At 45.4% G+C, this 19,871-nt stretch overlaps 1 protein-coding gene across 2 annotated transcripts in view; it reads right to left on the reverse strand.

Annotated features, from left to right (window-relative positions):
* The window catches only part of STIMATE (STIM activating enhancer), a 115,313-nt gene that overhangs the window by 40,232 nt on the left and 55,210 nt on the right, over positions 1–19,871 (reverse strand). For both annotated transcript variants that reach the window (XR_010186916.1, XM_063940677.1), the window contains exon 5: positions 13,983–14,095. Coding sequence is in view for 1 of the 2 variants with exons in the window: in XM_063940677.1 (XP_063796747.1) it covers positions 13,983–14,095 (113 nt within the window). In the remaining variant the exon portion in view is untranslated. The remainder of the gene's footprint in view (positions 1–13,982; positions 14,096–19,871) is intronic.

Below are 19,871 nucleotides of genomic sequence, written 5' to 3' on the forward strand. Positions count from 1 at the left end.
GCTATTGCCTGAGGGTCCCTTGACCTGGCGCAATATCTGTCCAGTTTCTTGTTGAGACGGGACGCCATTATGTCCACCATTGGTTTTTCCCAACGGTTTACAATCACTTGGAAGACTTCTGGATGAAGTCCCCACTCCTCCGACTGGATCAATACCGGTTGACCCTGAAGCAGAGGCCTTGCTTGACTTAGGGCATTGTAAATGGCCCTTAGCTCTAGGATATTTATGTGAAGAGACGTTACCATGCTTGACCACAAGCCCTGGAAATTTCTTCCCTGTGTGACTGCTCCCCAGCCTCTCAGGCTGGCATCCGTGGTTACCAGCATCCAATCCTGAATGCCGAATCTGCGGCCCTCTAGAAGATGAGCCTTCTGTAACCACCACAGGAGAGATACCCTTGTCCTTGGAGATAGGGTTATCCGCTGATGCATCTGAAGATGCGATCCGGACCATTTGTCCAGCAGATCCCACTGAAAAGTTCTTGCATGGAATCTTCCGAATGGAATCGCTTCGTAAGAAGCCACCATTTTTCCCAGGACTCTCGTGCACTGATGCACTGACACTTGTCCTGGTTTTAGGAGGTTCCTGACTAGCTCGGATAACTCCCTGGCCTTCTCCTCCGGGAGAAACACCTTTTTCTGGACTGTGTCCAGAATCATCCCTAGGAACAGTAGACGTGTTGTTGGAATCAGCTGTGATTTTGGGATATTTAGAATCCACCCGTGCTGACGTAGCACTACCTGAGATAGTGCTACTCCGACCTCTAACTGTTCCCTGGACCTTGCCCTTATCAGGAGATCGTCCAAGTAAGGGATAATTAATACGCCTTTTCTTCGAAGAAGAATCATCATTTCGGCCATTACCTTGGTAAAGACCCGTGGTGCCGTGGACAATCCAAACGGCAGCGTCTGAAACTGATAATGACAGTTTTGTATCACAAACCTGAGGTACCCTTGGTGAGAAGGGTAGATTGGGACATGGAGATAAGCATCCTTGATGTCTAGAGATACCATATAGTCCCCTTCTTCCAGGTTCGCTATCACTGCTCTGAGTGACTCCATCTTGAATTTGAACCTTTTTATGTAAGTGTTCAAAGATTTTAGATTTCAAATTGGTCTCACCGAGCCGTCCGGCTTCGGTACCACAAACAGCGTGGAATAATACCCCTTTTCCCTGTTGTAGGAGGGGTACCTTGATTATCACCTGCTGGGAATACAGCTTGTGAATAGCTTCCAATACTGCCTCCCTGTCGGAGGGAGACGTTGGTAGAGCAGACTTCAGGAACCGGCGAGGGGGAGACGTCTCGAATTCCAATTTGTACCCCTGTGATATGACAATGCTAAATTCCTTTGCCTTATAACAACCCTTTATGAAGCTAAGAACACTGTACGCTGTTTACTTAAGAAGTACCGTAATGGTACGCTAGTTGCGTAACGATCGCTCAGCCGTAGGCGAGACGCTCGGGCGTCACGTTCGCTCACGGCCCAGGGATCACAGGACACGTTATTGGTTATGTCTAGGGGAAAGATTCGCTGTAACGTAGCGTACGCTAGAGACCACGAGGAGGTCACCAGCGATGCAGACGCTCACCACACTATACCTTTATGTTAAACCTTATACCGATGAAACACACAGAATACCTTAATGTGAGTACAGGGTGTAAATGCAACCTTGTGTAACCTGACTAACTACAAAGCTGATTGAGCGTCACCGACGCTCAAGTGAACACTTAACACTATAGTAAATACACTGATACTGGTTTAGGTTTCCAAAGCCTATTAACTGTATTATATCTAATATACTTGTAAAAGGGGATAACAGTACATATGATACACTACAATATAACAGAGACTTCCTAACCACAGAACTAAACAATAAATACAAAAAGACAATACTACGCTGACCTAAATGAAATACAATACCATACTATAATACTATAAGGTATTTAAGAGAAAAGAGGAGAGAGAGAGATAGAGAGAGAGAGAGAGAGAAATTGGCTCGCAGAAAGACAATGATTATGGAGAGAACTTACGCACAAAGGGTATGATCGCCAGCGCCTCGATATCCAGCTCCCGATTATCAGCAGATAACCGTTGATGAGAGAGTGAGAGCTGGATGTGGTCGGCCTGCCTATTTATGCCCCACACACAATGCAATCTCCTGGTCCTACAATCCCATTGTCCATTGGCCGAAGGAATTCGGCCCTGTATCATAACAAAAGGTCATAGGGTGATTCATACAGGTGGGCTGTGACGATTTCCAACAGCTCAGGTGGGTGGGAAACTGGGTTTCCCGCCGCATACCTGAGTATGTGTAAATCATAGAAATGGACATAAACTTCTTATGTCCATTACTATTCGCACGAGCGATTAATACGCTCCAAACCAACACCGGAATATTGCTAATTAAATACTCTTCCGATGGGTACCAAACACTGCAATATGATTCCTGTTAGACCCTTCGTACGATGCAAAGAGGGATTCCTCAGCTCTGGGACATTGTACTTTAACCAAACTTACAGAAACTATCAAAGGGATCATGATCTATAAACTACATTAATTGCGAACATTTGTAACTAATGAGTCGCACGCTACGATCACATAAACTCTACCGTAAATGCGCATACTGCGCGTGCGAGTGCACGCTATTGCGGGTATGCGCTTCCACGGGAGAGCATACGCATGCGCAGCACGGACCAGTGTGCGGTGCAAATATGGCAACGTGCATTGAGACATTTTTCTGACTTTGACAGTCCACCCTTTGGCAGTCAATAATAACTGCCACAAAACATTTAAGGAGAAAAATGTAAGTCAGGGGTTAATTGATTTCCATGGTTGGGTAGGGGAGGAGAGAGGAGAAGGTGTGAAGAGGGTATGACCTAGTGAGAAAGCAGAAGCATGTGTGTATGAGTCCATGTTTGGAGGGTCATGTATCATCGTGCCGTACGTGTGGTAAATCAAGCTTCGAGGTATTGCGAAGTATACATTTGAATTCCTTCTTATCCTGTGGTACAGGTCTGTGGATGGGCTGTCAAACTTTACCGAGCTCATTTCGGCTGTAGTTGTAACAAAATGGGGATGCACATTTTAGTTGATGATACATGAATGGGGGAGGTATGTGGTTGCTGATATCTGTGCCTGAATTCCCTATCGTCTATGTGTGTCATTACCTGAGGGTTGTAGAGATGAAGATAGAGAACACTTATGGAAAATGCAATGGTATTCTATGTCAGGGAAATGTACATTCGTCGATTGAGGTCTTGATTGGTGTCGGTTGATTGGAGTCTTCTTCTTTGTGCTTTTGCTCATAAATCGTGAGTAAAGCAAACAACGTCCATGGATTTACAAAAAATGTTGGGCTAGCGTGATTTTAAAGTTCCTAGGGAAACTGGGGTACCCATGGCATTGTCCATCAAAATCTTGTATATCAGGTCGTCTGCTCTTCTTCTTTCCATCTTTCCGTTGTCGGCCCCTTGGCTCATCAAATCCTTCGTCTACGTGGGTCTTTGTACCTCGGAGGAAAACATAGAAATGGGTGAAAGACGGACCGTATACTCATTACATCATTACGTCATGGTTTCTAGCATTGGGTCATAAATCAAATCCAGGTTAATTACAGTTTCCTCACTCCTCAAGCTCATCACTTTCGTACTTTGTTTGCACCTCATTAAAGCCTGCCCGCATCTAAATATCAATCCAATCGATATAACGACACCCAAGATACATAGTAGAAACTTTCCAACATCCATTATGACTCCTTGAGCCCAGTCTCCTAAACCGGAGAACCAATTTCGCGGGTTCAACCATGACACCCAACCAGTCAGCTCATTACCTACAGCAGCAAGGGTGAGATTGTGTTTTTGACGAAATTCCCACTTCAATTGGAGAATATCGTCCATCTTTTGGTCTATGACCTCTACCGGATCCTCGGTGCTATTTGTGATATACGTGCAACACTTTATGCCGTACTGTGTTGCCAATGTAACACAATATCCGCCTGTTACTGCTGTAAGATAATTAAGAACCATCCTATGCTGAACTAGTTCTGTTTTGTAAGCTTGAAGTTCTCTTCCAGTGTATCTAAACGTGTCATCATACATTTCGGTGATATTATCTAACAAATTGGCGAGTGCGGAAATGTATCTATAATTCATCACTCCTCGAGCGGTACGAGTGAAATCTAACGCTACCAGAACCTGAATCCCGGTGGATTCATGGATAAGATCAGAGGCCGGATGCTCTAACCTTTCTGACAGTTGTCTTTTAACTCGGTGTTCGTAATGAGTGTGAGTATAAGGAGCTTGGGCACCACGGTGTATGTCCTTCATTTTGTCATGTGTTACAGTCATCACTTCAGGCAATACTTTTCCAACATAACACAATCCTTCAGAGTTTGGGGCAAGCCACTTGTACGCCTTTCTCCCGCATATGAAATATGCATCATCGGGGAGAACATATGGGACGGAGAAGGACATGACCATGTTACAAACCTTCCAGGTGAAATCTCCTGACCCTAATTCTTCCATCTGCCTAATGCACGTATCGGTCTGTACGATATGTGCACAGTATCCTGGTGATACCTCTCCAACTTTAGTAATCCTATTTCCTAAGGTATATCGATACCGGAAAGATTTTCCTCTACTGGCTATGTGGCGTACGAGCTCTGTATCTGTAGGCATTCTATCTGCTCTGTGTGAAAAGGTCATGGTAAGGTTGCTCCATGACACTTCCCAATTTCCCGGTTTTCTGGGATTGGAGATGTTAAAACATATGAGGGACCTATCCACATGGTATTGGTGGAGCTTCAAACTAGGAGGGCTGGAGATGTTAAACCTCCGGTCCACCGGTCTCCCACCACTTAGCTCAAGTACCTCCCCTAACGTTAAAGGAAATGGTACTAGCCCTGATTTACTGTGACCCTGAGGTACTTGAGAGCATACCCAACAATCTGTTTGGTTTAACACGTTACCCACTAAGGAGTGATAGTCACTCAATGGATGCCGGTCTATATGGATATTAAAACTAGATTGGCATTTCTTTATGCATCCATCTTCAACCAGATTATCACAGAGCCTACAGATACAATTTTCCTCAGCTAACAATCCATCACAATTTCTTCTATCGGATCGTTTTCTGATACTCGCCTTTGCTTGTTGGATTGGTTGATCTTGGAAAACTACGCCTCCATCATCATAATCGGAACCCATTCCAGAACCTCTCTCGACCTCTATGGTACTCTCGCCGGAATAGACTGCTCTGGTCAACATCATGGTCAACATCAAAATCCGGATCACAGTCTCTTTGGGCAAGTCCATCTTTGAGGAGGAAATGGAGAAGATTGAGAAGGGGGAAACAGAAATTTTAAGGGAGAGGGGATGGGAAGTGGAGAAAAACAATAAAAGGGAGAGGGGAGTCGACAACTGCTTCCGGTCTTCAAGGCTCAGGTGCCGCCTCAGTCCTCCTGGAACAGACACTCCAGTGATACAACCTCTACCGTCTGTTCCTTATCACGGGACTTCTCTGGATCAGCAACCTTCTTGCAGTGGGATGAATGGACCCAAGTCTCTCTCTCAGCAACCTTCAATGCTGTGGTGCTAGTCAATAAGACCTGGTATGGTCCTTCCCATCTATCAATAAGACAACCTGAGCGTAGAAAATTTCTTATCATTACATAATCCCCAGGTTCAATGTCATGACAATTACTATCTGGTAAATCAGGAATCACCAACTTCAGATTATCATTTTGATTCCTCAACTGCTTACTCATATTAATCAAGTACTTTACAGTTACTTCATTGTTACATTTCAAATCATCCTGAGGGTTAATCATGACATGCGGTTGTCGACCAAACAAGATTTCAAAAGGGGACAGATTAAGAGGGGGCCTGGGAGTGGTTCTGATGCTATACAAAACAATGGGTAAAGCTTCTGGCCACGTCAATCCTGTCTCTGCCATTACTTTACTCAATTTATTTTTAATAGTGCTGTTCACTCTTTCGACCTTCGCACTCGCCTGTGGACGGTACGGAGTGTGCAGCTTGCTATCAATACCCATCAATTTACACATTCCTTGAAAGACATCACCTGTAAAATGGGTACCCCTATCACTTTCAATGATTCTAGGGATACCATATCTACATACAAATTCCTGCACAATTTTCTTAGCTGTAAACATAGCGGTATTTGTAGCTGCTGGAAAAGCTTCGACCCAATTTGAGAAAACATCTATACAGACAAGTACATACTTTAAATTTCTACATGGGGGCAATTGAATGAAGTCAATTTGTATTACTTGGAAAGGGCCGCCGGCAGGTGGGATATGGGATGGTTCTGTAGGTATTGCCTTTCCAATATTCTTTCTCAGACAGGTAAGGCATGACATTGCTCTTTTACTAGCATGAGAGGAGAATCCTGGGGCGCACCAGTATGCTCTTACCAATTTGCACATCCCCTCCTTGCCTAGATGAGTCAGCCCGTGAGCTGCTTCAGCCAGACACGGAAGGTATGCCCTGGGGGCCACTGGTTTACCATGTCCATCCGTCCAGAGCCCTGAGGACTCCTGGCCATATCCCTTTGCCCTCCAGACTGCTCTCTCCTGAGTGGAACACAAATTCTGCATTTCACACAACTTTCGTGTGTTGATGGTATTAAATACCATCAGTTGTGTGGTGTCTGTCCGTATGGGGGTAGCAGCTGCAAGCTTTGCAGCTTCGTCTGCTCGGCTGTTACCAAGGGATACTGGGTCTTGGCTATATGTATGTGCTTTACATTTGATAACAGCCACTCTGTCGGGTTCCTGTATCGCTGTTAGAAGCCTTTTTATATGAGCTGCATGCGCTATCGGTGTACCAGCTGCCGTCATGAAATTTCTGAGCCGCCATAGGGCTCCGAAATCATGGACTACCCCGAACGCGTATCTGGAATCGGTGTAGATATTGGCTGACTTTCCCTTAGCCAATTCACATGCTCTGGTTAGGGCGACCAGTTCAGCAACCTGGGCTGAGTGAGGTGGGCCTAGTGGTTCCGCTTCTATGGTGTCTTGGTCATCTACGACTGCGTATCCAGTACACAAGTCTCCCGAGTCTGACTGTCTGTGACAACTACCGTCCGTGTAGAACGTGAGTTCTGCATCTTCTAGTGGATTGTCACTGATGTCAGGCCTTGCGGTAAAATTTTGGGTCAAATATTCCATACAATCATGTGTATCTTCCTTTGCATTAAATCCTCCTTCCCCATCACTCTCACCTCCCACCCTTTGTGCCTGTCCAGGCACACCTGGGAGAAATGTTGCAGGGTTTAATGCACTGCATCTCCTTATGGTGATGTTTACGGGGGCCATTAATGCCAATTCCCATCTCGTAAACCTTGCTGATGAGACGTGTCTGGTTTGGGCAGAATTCAATAAGGCAGATACCGCATGCGGTGTATGGATTGTGAGGTTGTGGCCTAGCACGACATCTTCGCTTTTTGTCACTAGCAATGCTATCGCTGCAACGCTACGCAAGCATGTGGGGAGGGACCGCGCTACCGTATCTAGCTGAGCGCTGTAGTATGCAACTGGCCTGCTGGCATCACCGTGTTTTTGTGTTAGTACACCTGCTGCGCACCCAGCACTTTCTGTTCCGTATAGTTCAAAGGGTTTCCCATAGTCTGGCATACCTAGTGCAGGTGCCTGCGTTAGACACTGTTTGAGTCTCTCAAATGCTGTTTCAGATTCATCTGTATGCGAAATCTGATCAGGTTTGTTTGAGGAGACCATTTCCTGCAAAGGTAGTGCCAATATGGAAAACCCTGGGATCCAATTACGGCAATACCCACACATTCCTAAAAACGTCCTGATCTGTTGCTGGGTTTGTGGCAGTGTCATGTCTCTAATGGCTTGGATTCTATCAGCGGTCAAGTGTCTCAGTCCTTGTGTTAGACAGTGTCCCAAATATTTTACCTTAGTCTGGCATAATTGCAACTTGTCTTTGGAAACCTTGTGACCTGTGTCTGAAAGATGAAACAGGAGCTGTTTCGTATCCTTCAGGGATGCCTCCAGTGAATCTGAACACAGTAATAAATCGTCCACATACTGTATCAATACTGATCCACTGTCTGGTTGGAAAGACTGTAAACAATCATGCAAAGCCTGAGAAAATATACTTGGACTATCTATGAAACCTTGGGGTAACCGAGTCCACGTGTATTGGACTCCTCTGTATGTGAATGCAAACAAATATTGGCTGTCAGGGTGCAGAGGTACCGAAAAGAAAGCGGAGCAGAGGTCAATAACAGTGAAAAATTTGGCAGTGGGAGGAATTTGCATTAGGATGACAGCTGGATTAGGCACTACGGGGAACTGACTCTCAACTATTTTGTTAATCCCCCTTAGATCCTGCACTAGCCTGTAACCCCTCCCCCCACTCTTTTTAACAGGGAAGATGGGACTATTTGCTGTGCTGGACGTTCTTACTAGAATGCCTTGTTGTAGCAAGCGCTCTATTACGGGAAAAACTCCTAACTCCACCTCTGGCTTCAGAGGATACTGTGGGATTTTTGGAGCTATCCTACCTTCTTTTACTTGTACTACTACTGGAGCTACGTTTGCCATTAATCCAGTGTCCTGTCCATCTTTTGTCCAAAGTGACTCTGGTATCTGAGATGTCATCTCTTCTACCTGGGATGGGTTCCTATTTGTCATAATGGTGTGTGACATTAATTTTGATGGGGAGTCTAACATGTCTCGTACTTCCTGAGCGTGATTCTCAGGGATGTCCAAGAATACACCTTCAGGAGTACAATAAATGACGCAACCCATTTTACATAGTAAGTCTCTTCCCAGGAGATTAGTTGGTGCAGATGCAGCCAACAAAAAGGAATGCTTGGTATGCAAAGGCCCTATTGTAATCTCGGCTGGTTTGCTAACAGGGTAGTGCTGGACTACTCCTGTTACTCCCATGGCTGGAATTGTCCTACCAGTGGTTCTCATGCCCACTGTCGAATTTATCACTGACTTGGCCGCCCCTGTGTCTACAAGAAAGTTTAAAGTTTTACCAGCTACATTGATTGCAATTTCTGGTTCGTTTCCAAGACTAGCAATCAACTTAACTGGCTGCAGATTACAGGTATGGCCACACCCCTATTGGGTATGCTGACCTCCCTGAATCCCGCTGGCAGCAACTACTTGTGAGGGAGTTAGCTGGGAACTACCAGAGGCATGCCAGTCTCTGTTTGGGGGATATCTTTTTGTTTCCCCTGTATGTGGCTCAAAACTCCGCCTCTGTGGACCCTGCTCCCAATGTCGTGTGTTGTGTTGTTGTCTAGGGGGTTGAAAAGACCTTTGTACATTCTTTGTTCTACATTCTCGTGCAAAGTGTCCCGGTCTGTTACAAGAAAAACATGTTATTACACTTGCCTTACCCACAGGATTCGGTGGTACATACGCAGGCTGCCTTGTGGTCAGCGCCTGTATACTTACGGACATCAACTTATCACTTTGCGATTCCCTATGCCTAGTGATGTTTCTGTCGTGATCAATTTTTCTCCTGCAATGTATGGTGGGGGAGGAGCTGTGGCAATCAACTTCCTGACTGCCCCAGATCCTGCCGCCAGAGCCAAACCTCTCTGTATCTCACCTTCCTGGTGCCATAGCTGTAAATAATCATGATGCTGAATTCGTCTCTTTGCTGATTTTACGAGACATATCCTCCTCCTTAAATTTTGTAACACTTCTGGACTGAAGCTACCTATTCTTGGGAATTTGTCCCTGTCTTGTACAGTCATTCTCTCCCATTCATCACATAAAGATTCGGTGTGAATTCCATATTTTTCACACATTACATATCGTGCCGACCCAACTGGTCGGTTCACAGAATCAACCTGAACCAGGGTTGATCGCCCCCTACCTGAGCAACTGGCCCCCATAGTCTGCAGGTGTTGCTTAGTCCTCCTTGGATCTCTGTATCAAGGTTTTCAGCAAGCCTTTTCAGACAACCAAATTACTCCACAGTAGGCCGGCGGTGGCGGTTTACCGAGTACCCCACTCACTCGCCCACCTCGACCAATACGACCTGATCACACCGACGTGGTGCTGGCGTACTCGATACAGGGCCCCTATAATTGACAATGCTAAATTCCTTTGCCTTATAACAACCCTTTATGAAGCTAAGAACACTGTACGCTGTTTACTTAAGAAGTACCGTAATGGTACGCTAGTTGCGTAACGATCGCTCAGCCGTAGGCGAGACGCTCGGGCGTCACGTTCGCTCACGGCCCAGGGATCACAGGACACGTTATTGGTTATGTCTAGGGGAAAGATTCGCTGTAACGTAGCGTACGCTAGAGACCACGAGGAGGTCACCAGCGATGCAGACGCTCACCACACTATACCTTTATGTTAAACCTTATACCGATGAAACACACAGAATACCTTAATGTGAGTACAGGGTGTAAATGCAACCTTGTGTAACCTGACTAACTACAAAGCTGATTGAGCGTCACCGACGCTCAAGTGAACACTTAACACTATAGTAAATACACTGATACTGGTTTAGGTTTCCAAAGCCTATTAACTGTATTATATCTAATATACTTGTAAAAGGGGATAACAGTACATATGATACACTACAATATAACAGAGACTTCCTAACCACAGAACTAAACAATAAATACAAAAAGACAATACTACGCTGACCTAAATGAAATACAATACCATACTATAATACTATAAGGTATTTAAGAGAAAAGAGGAGAGAGAGAGATAGAGAGAGAGAGAGAGAGAGAAATTGGCTCGCAGAAAGACAATGATTATGGAGAGAACTTACGCACAAAGGGTATGATCGCCAGCGCCTCGATATCCAGCTCCCGATTATCAGCAGATAACCGTTGATGAGAGAGTGAGAGCTGGATGTGGTCGGCCTGCCTATTTATGCCCCACACACAATGCAATCTCCTGGTCCTACAATCCCATTGTCCATTGGCCGAAGGAATTCGGCCCTGTATCATAACAAAAGGTCATAGGGTGATTCATACAGGTGGGCTGTGACGATTTCCAACAGCTCAGGTGGGTGGGAAACTGGGTTTCCCGCCGCATACCTGAGTATGTGTAAATCATAGAAATGGACATAAACTTCTTATGTCCATTACTATTCGCACGAGCGATTAATACGCTCCAAACCAACACCGGAATATTGCTAATTAAATACTCTTCCGATGGGTACCAAACACTGCAATATGATTCCTGTTAGACCCTTCGTACGATGCAAAGAGGGATTCCTCAGCTCTGGGACATTGTACTTTAACCAAACTTACAGAAACTATCAAAGGGATCATGATCTATAAACTACATTAATTGCGAACATTTGTAACTAATGAGTCGCACGCTACGATCACATAAACTCTACCGTAAATGCGCATACTGCGCGTGCGAGTGCACGCTATTGCGGGTATGCGCTTCCACGGGAGAGCATACGCATGCGCAGCACGGACCAGTGTGCGGTGCAAATATGGCAACGTGCATTGAGACATTTTTCTGACTTTGACAGATACTACCTGCAGGATCCAGGGGTCCACTTGCGAGTGAGCCCACTGCGCGCTGAAATTCTTGAGACGGCCCCCCACCGTGCCCGAGTCTGCTTGCAGAGCCCCAGCGTCATGCTGAGGACTTGGCAGAAGCGGGGGAGGGCTTCTGCTCCTGGGAAGAGGCTGCATGGTGCCGTCTTTTTCCCCTTCCTCTGCCCCGGGGCAGGAACGAGCGGCCTTTTTCCCTCTTGCCCTTATAGGGACGAAAGGACTGGGTTTGAAAAGACGGTGTCTTTTTCTGCTGAGAGGTGACCTGGGGTAAAAAGGTGTATTTTCCAGCCGTTGCTGTGGCCACCAGGTCCGATAGACCGACCCCAAATAACTCCTCCCCTTTATACGGCAATACTTCCATATGTCGTTTGGAATCCGCATCACCTGACCACTGTCGCGTCCATAACGTTCTTCTGGCAGAAATGGACATCGCACTTACTCTAGATGCCAGGGTGCAAATATCCCTCTGTGCATCTCGCATATATAGTAATGCATCCTTTAAATGCTCTATAGTTAATAATATACTGTCCCTATCCAGGGTATCAATATTTTCAGTCAGGGAATCCGACCAAGCCACTCCAGCGCTGCACATCCAGGCTGAGGCGATCGCTGGTCGCAGTATAACACCGGTATGTGTGTATATACCTTTTAAGATATTTTCCAGCCTTCTATCAGCTGGTTCCTTGAGAGCGGCCGTATCAGGAGACGGTAACGCCACTTGTTTTGATAAGCGTGTGAGCGCCTTATCTACCCTAGGGGGTGTTTCCCAACGTGCCCTAACCTCTGGCGGGAAAGGGTATAGTGCCAATAATTTATTAGAAATCAGCAGTTTTTTATCGGGGGAAACCCACGCTTTATCACACACCTCAATTTAATTCATCTGACTCAGGAAAAACCACTGGTAGTTTTTTCACACCCCACATAATACCCTTTTTTGTGGTACTTGTAGTGTCAGAAATGTTCAATGCCTCCTTCATTGCCGTGATCATGTAACGTGTGGCCCTACTGGACAATACGTTTGTCTCGTCACCGTCGACACTGGATTCAGTATCCGTGTCAGGGTCTGTGTCGACCATCTGAGGTAACGGGCGTTTTAGCGCCCCTGACGGTGTCTGAGACGCCTGAACAGGCACTAATTGATTTGTCGGCTGTCTCATGTCGTCAACAGTTTTTTGCAAAGTGCTGACATTGTCACGTAATTCTTTAATTACTACCATCCAGTCAGGTGTCGACTCCCTAGGGGGTGACATCACTAACACAGACAATTGCTCTGCTTCCACATCATTTTCCTCCTCATACATGTCGACACAATCATACCGACACCCAGCACACACACAGGGAATGCTCTGATAGAGGACAGGACCCCACTAGCCCTTTGGGGAGACAGAGGGAGAGTTTGCCAGCACACACCAGAGCGCTATATATATACAGGGATAACCTTATATAAGTGTTACTCCCTGTTATAGCTGCTGTATTTATATATTAGCTGCCAATAGTGCCCCCCTCTCTGTTTTACCCTGTTTCTGTAGTGCAGGACTGCAGGGGAGAGTCAGGGAGCCGTCCTTCCAGCGGAGCGGTGAAAGAAAATGGCGCTTGTGTGCTGAGGAGAAAGGCTCCGCCCCCTTCACGGCGGCCTTTTCTCCCGCTTTTTTCAGGAAACTGGCAGGGGATAAATGCATCCATATAGCCCAGGAGCTATATGTGATGCATTTTTTTTTTTTAGCCATATAAGGTTTTTATATCGTTTTTATTGCGTCTCAGGGCGCTCCCCCCCAGCGCCCTGCACCCTCAGTGACCGGAGTGTGAAGTGTGCTGAGAGCAATGGCGCACAGCTGCAGTGCTGTGCGCTACCTTATTTGAAGACAGGAACGTCTTCTGCCGCCGCTTTCTCCGGACCTCTTCGCTCTTCTGGCTCTGTAAGGGGGCCGGCGGCGCGGCTCCGGGACCCATCCAGGCTGAACCTGTGATCGTCCCTCTGGAGCTAATGTCCAGTAGCCAAGAAGCCCAATCCACTCTGCAGTCAGGTGAGTTCGCTTCTTCTCCCCTTAGTCCCACGATGCAGTGAGCCTGTTGCCAGCAGGACTCACTGAAAATAAAAAACCTATTTAAACTTTTACTTCTAAGCAGCTCAGGAGAGCCACCTAGCTTGCACCCTTCTCGTTCGGGCACAAAAATCTAACTGAGGCTTGGAGGAGGGTCATAGGGGGAGGAGCCAGTGCACACCAGCTAGTCTAAAGCTTTTACTTTTTGTGCCCAGTCTCCTGCGGAGCCGCTATTCCCCATGGTCCTTACGGAGTTCCCAGCATCCACTAGGACGTCAGAGAAAGATATAATACACCAACCGTAATGTCACTATTTCCAAGTATCATGAAAGTATTCAAAGGATGGGCACAGTCAGATAGGCATACATGCAAAACACAGCCAAATTACCTCTTTGAGATTGGGTATAAGCAGGACAAGGACCATTGCAGTCTTCTCAAACATCATAATAAGGATGTAGAGGGCGCACTGTCCAGCCCAGGCATTACACTGGATAGGATCCCCTGAAAGAAAGGACACCGTGATCAATTCAGACGGCAAAACTTATGAAAAATAAAATTTTGAAAGGGTATATTTACTAGAGTGCAGGTTTACTGAAGTGTAGCTGTTGCCCACAGCTACCCATCAGATTCTACTTAGTTATATAGCACCTTCTAGAAGATATTAGCTAGAATTTGAGTGGTTGCTATGGGCAACATATCCACTTTAGTAAACCTGAACTTCCGTAGTACACTGGGCACGAGTGACACTGGAGGGAACAAATAGGGCAGCTGAAAGTTCCATGGAATTGACAGTGCGTCCACGAACGCTGCTTGAGGATCCCTGGTTCTTGATCTGAAGACCGGAACTTTGTGATTGTGTCAAGACGCCATCAGGTCTACATCTGGTAGGCCCCATTTGTCCACTAGGAGTTGAAAGACTTCCTGATGAAGACTCCACTCTCTGGCATGCACGTCCTGACGACTGAGGAAATCCGTTTCCCAGTTGAGGACTCCCAGAATGAACACTGCCGATATTGCTGGCAGATGGCGTTCCGCCCAACGAAGGATTTTTGACACGTACATCATTGCCATGCGGCTTCGAGTGCCTACTTGATAGTTTATGTATGCCACCATGGTGGCTTTGTCTGATCGTACTTGAACAGGCCTGTTCTTTAACAGAGGCAGGGCGAGAGGCAAAGCATTGAACACTGCCCACAATTCCAGAATGTTTATCGGGAGGAGTGATTCCTCCTAGTCCAGCAACCCTGGACAGTGTTGCTCCAACAACGCGCCCCTGTCCCTCAGACTGTCATTTGTCGTCAGTAAGACCCAGTTGGGGATCCAGAAGGGACGGTCCCTATTGAACTGCTGGTCCTGTAGCCAGGTCAGCGATAGATGAACCTCCGGAGTCAAGGAGATCATGTCGATGAGGTAGGACGCCCCACTTGGAAAGGATTAACCTCTGCAGAGGGCGGGAATGAAATTGAGCGTACTCTACCATGTCGAAAGCAAACACCATCAGGCCTAGTACTTGCATCGCCGAGTGTATCGACACTCTTGGGCGAGAGAGGAAGTATGTTATCCTGTCCTGAAGCTTCAGGACCTTCTCTGGAGACAGAAACAGCTGTTGACTATGTGTGTCCAGCAGTGCCCCCAGGTGAACCATGCTCCGAGCAGGGACCAGCGAGGACTTCTTCCAGCTGATAAGCCATTTGTGGGCTTGTAGGAAGTTTACCATCAGTTGCATATGACTGAGGACATCGTGGGAGTTTGCCAGGATCAGCAAGTCGTCCAGATACGGCAGAATCCTTACTCCCTGGCGACGAAGATGAGCCGCCATCACGGCCATAACCTTGGTGAAGATACAAGGGACAAAAACAAGGAGAACTGAAAAGTGGTTGCTTAGTTAGGCGCACAAGAATACATTGGATTAAATTGATTCGTATAATAAAACTTGGCTTTTATTGCTTATTCATTCTAAAAGAGACCCATTTTTCGGGGAACATACAGCAAAAAAATAGAGGTTAAAATGTTACACATACAAACATACAAGTGAAAAGACTGAAATGTGCGAGTTCAGATAGGATTAAAAAGCGGTACCCCCACAATAACTCCTGCAAAGGTGTGTAATTAGAATAATATATTGAAGCCACTGAGAATTCTGTAGTGTGTTAAATCTCCTAGTCTTCTATACACAATATAGTCTTAGTATAGAGGTATCAACTTGTGTATGGTCACAGTCTAATCGTAGTTATAATCATTACTGTTCTCATTTGTAACCATTAAAAGAATATAGCAGCTTATTCATGTGGTATTGAAACTTAGAAGCAACTATTGTTGCAATTATGTCCTCAGACTGGTTAAACAAATTATGATATAATTCCAATGCAAAAAAAAATGTCTCTCCTGCAGTTGTCTCCTATTTGATATCAAGTAATTATATACATAATTGTTACTGGGCTAAATCCATATAATTTCCACCCAGAACACTTCAGCCTCATTAAAGCTGTCATACAGCGAAACGTGCACGTCGGCATTTCAGCGGCCTACCACGCTCCTCTATTGTTTATTTGTACAACATTGCCTTAGACAATAATGAAAGTTTTTTAGACCTGAACTAACACCTGTTAATCTTGATGTTACACAAAGCAAAGAATAAGAGTTAGTAGCGGTCTCTATTAATTAGCCCTGAGAGTATTAGGGGAAATAAGTGTGTTATCTCAAGGTGGAATTCTATTAATGGTTAATGTGAACAGTTATAATGTGTAGCACTGTCCCGAATAACCGCATCCTGCGGCCACTACAAGCCTGAGATCGTATCAGTATTGGTGTAGACAGATGGGACTTTTACAACAAGGCACGGATTATTAGAATTATAGTTTGTTTGGGATTTTAATACTGTTACAGCACACCATACTATCATTGCAGCTAGCCAGCTAACAGCAATCGCACACACCATTCCCCACATGAACAAGTGGATTTACCCACGTTTGTCACAGTGTGGATATGACAATATAAAGAATTGTGTTAGGTAGAGATATTGTCCTTTTGATTCTCTAATTATTACATACAGTACTTAATTCCAATCTGATAATCTCAATCGGATATCTACTCTCCCAGTGTCTAAATGACATTTTATATATATGATTTCTCCTATTCTTTAATTTATGAAGTGTTCTGGGTGGAAATTATATGGATTTAGCCCAGTAACAATTATGAATATAGTTAATTAATATTAAATAGGAGACAACTGCAGGAGAGAGATTTTTTGCATTGGAATTATATCATAATTTGTTTAACCAGTCTGAGGACAGATTTGCAACAATTGTTGCTTCTAAGTTTCAATACCACATGAATAAGCGGCTATATTCTTGTAATGGTTACAAATGAGAACAGTAACGATTATAACCACGATTAGACTGTGACCATACACAACTTGATACCTCTATACTAAGACTATATTGTGTATAGAAGACTAGGAGATTTAACACACTACAGAATTCTCAGTGGCTTCAATATATTATTCTAAATTACACACCTTTGCAGGAGTTATTGTGGGGGTACCGCTTTTTAATCCTATCTGAACTCACACATTTCAGTCTTTCACTTATATGTTTGTATGTGTAACATTTTAACCTCTATTTTTTGCAGTATATTCCCCGAAAAATGGGGCTCTTTTAGAATGAATAAGCAATAAAAGCTAAGTTTTAGGATAGGAATCAATCTAACCCAATTATTCTTGTGCGCCCAACTAAGCAACCACTTTTCAGTTATCCTTGTTTTTGTCTCAAATTTCAGTTGTAATAGAGCTGCACCCCCACACAGTAAGATCTATAAAAGATATATTAATATTGGGGTCTTCCAAAAAGTTGTTGTACACAATAAAAGTCATCCATTATTTTCTAAGTGTGCAGATATACTTCTCTTGCTCTATTTTAATGAAGATACAAGGGGCCATGGCCAGTCCAAACGGCAGAGCCTGGAAATGATAGTGATGGTTGTCAATAGCAAACCGCAGTAATTGCTGATGCGATATGGCAATAAGTATATGCAGGTAAGCATCTTGTATATCCAGGGATACCATATAATCTCTGGGTTCCATGGCCAGATACAATTGAGCGCAGTGTTTCCATATGGAACTTGGAGACACTCACAAACTTGTTCAGTGATTTGAGGTGGAGTACAGGCCGGAAAAACCCATTGGGTTTCAGTACTAGAAACAGTCGAGTAGTATGCTCTGCCTCTCTGGGATAGAGGTACCGGCACCCCCACTCCTGTATCCAGGAGAGAACTCACAACCGTTTGTAGAGCTTGCAGTAACGGATCTGAAGGGAAAACCGTTGTGCAGAACTGGCGAGGGGGATGCCTCCTGAAAGAGACTGCGTACCAGTGAGAGACCACTTCTAGCACCCATGCGTCTGAAGTAGTCTTTAACCAGACCTGGGTGAATCGCAGAAGTCGGACTCCCACCCTGGGTTCTCCCAGGGGGAGACTTGGCCCATCATGCAGCAAGCTTGTGGTGTTTAGAAGCAGGCTGACGGGATGCCCAGGATTGTTTAGCCTTGGGCTTTGTGGTTTTGGAAACACCAGACTGTCTCGGGTATCTCTTACCTTTTGCTTTCCCTTGAGGCCGAAAGGAGTGAAAAGTGGTACCTTTTGCCTTCTGTGCAGAAGTAGTAGTGTTTGGGAAAAAGGCAGTCTTAGCAGCCGCCAAGTCAGCCACAATTTTATTGAGGTCTTCCCCAAACAGGATGTCTCCCTTAAAAGGGAGTACCGCCAAGGTATTTTTGGAGTCCAGGTCCACCTTCCATGACATCAACCACAGAATACGGCAAGCCGGATGGACGTAGTCGATGCCTTGGCTGCCAACACACCTGCTTCAGAGGACGCCTCCTGAATGTAATAGGCGGCGGTGGTCATGTGAGATAGGTACTGTCAGATATATCCTGAGGCAGCTCTTCCTCTAATGCCTGAACCCATGCTTCAATTCCTTTTTGCAGCCCAAGAGGCTGCTATAGTGGGTCTATGTACAGCACCTGTAAGGGAGTAAATAGACTTCAGGCATCCTTCCACATGCTTATCTGTCGGTTTTCTTCAGTGAGGTGACAGTGATGACTGGCAGAGTAGACGACACCACTAGACGGGTGACATGGGAATCCACTGGCGGTGAATTTTCCCACTTGTTACACAACTCTGTAGGGAGAGGATAGTGAGCTACCATCCTTTTAGACAGGGAGAATTTAATTCCTGGAAAAGACCAGGGTTCTTGTCATATGTCCACTAGATGGTCAGAAGTAATAAAGTTTTAGCTACTTTCTGACGTTCAAACCAATCAGGTTTTATAGACACCATAGTGGAATCCTCGTCATCATCCGTGATTTGTAGGATCTGCTTAATAGCAACCACTAAGTTAGGCACATCAATCTGAGTAGTGGATTCCTCGTCAGACGCAGCTGTGTCAGTGTCTGACGGTATAGTATACTCCCTATCCTCATCAGAAGAATCTTCTGAGAGATTAGTGGATTGTGAGGAGGAAGTAGCCCGCTTAGATGACCCCGTAACGCGAGAGTGACTTGGGGCAGTTTTATGTCTAACCAAGGAGTGACTCCATTGCTGCAACTGGGTAGACAAATAATCTGCCAGAGATGGATTTACCATAGGGACAATATGTGGCTGTAATTGCACAGGAGGTCCCGTAAGGGGCGTAAGGCAGGTCACAAGCATATTAAGCATAGTTAGGAACGCCGCCCAAGGTGGCTCCTGATTGGTTACAGGAGCCGCGGACTAACTGGGAGACTTATGGCACATAGTACACAGACCGTCATACAAAACTTCCCCCTCAGGAAAATCCTTGGCGTATGCGCTGCAGAATGTAGGGGCGTCCTCGGATTTCCCACCCTTTGTGTTAGACATTAGTGAATGCAACTGCAGAGCGTATTAGTATGATACAGTCAGACAGAGTACAATACCTGCAAATAAATTCCCTAGTATGTGACCGCGTACACAGTATACAAACACCGGCGAATAAATCCGGTATTATGCGACTGAGCCCGCAGTACACAACTCCAGCGAATAAATCTGATATTAGGTGACTGAGTACACAGTAGAGTACATTTTAATCGGTAAATACAGTGAACCACTATATATGGACCCTGATGCACCTAGTCCCTTAGGGTAGGGAATACAGTGATAGATATAGCTGGGAAACACTGAAAATAGGATTTTGGTACTTACCAGGTAAATCCTTTTCTTTGAATCCATAGGGGGCACTGGAGTACTCTTGGGATATGGACGGCTT

This window comes from Pseudophryne corroboree, chromosome 9 (genome assembly GCF_028390025.1).
Source record: "Pseudophryne corroboree isolate aPseCor3 chromosome 9, aPseCor3.hap2, whole genome shotgun sequence".
In the NCBI taxonomy this organism is placed as follows: domain Eukaryota; kingdom Metazoa; phylum Chordata; class Amphibia; order Anura; family Myobatrachidae; genus Pseudophryne; species Pseudophryne corroboree.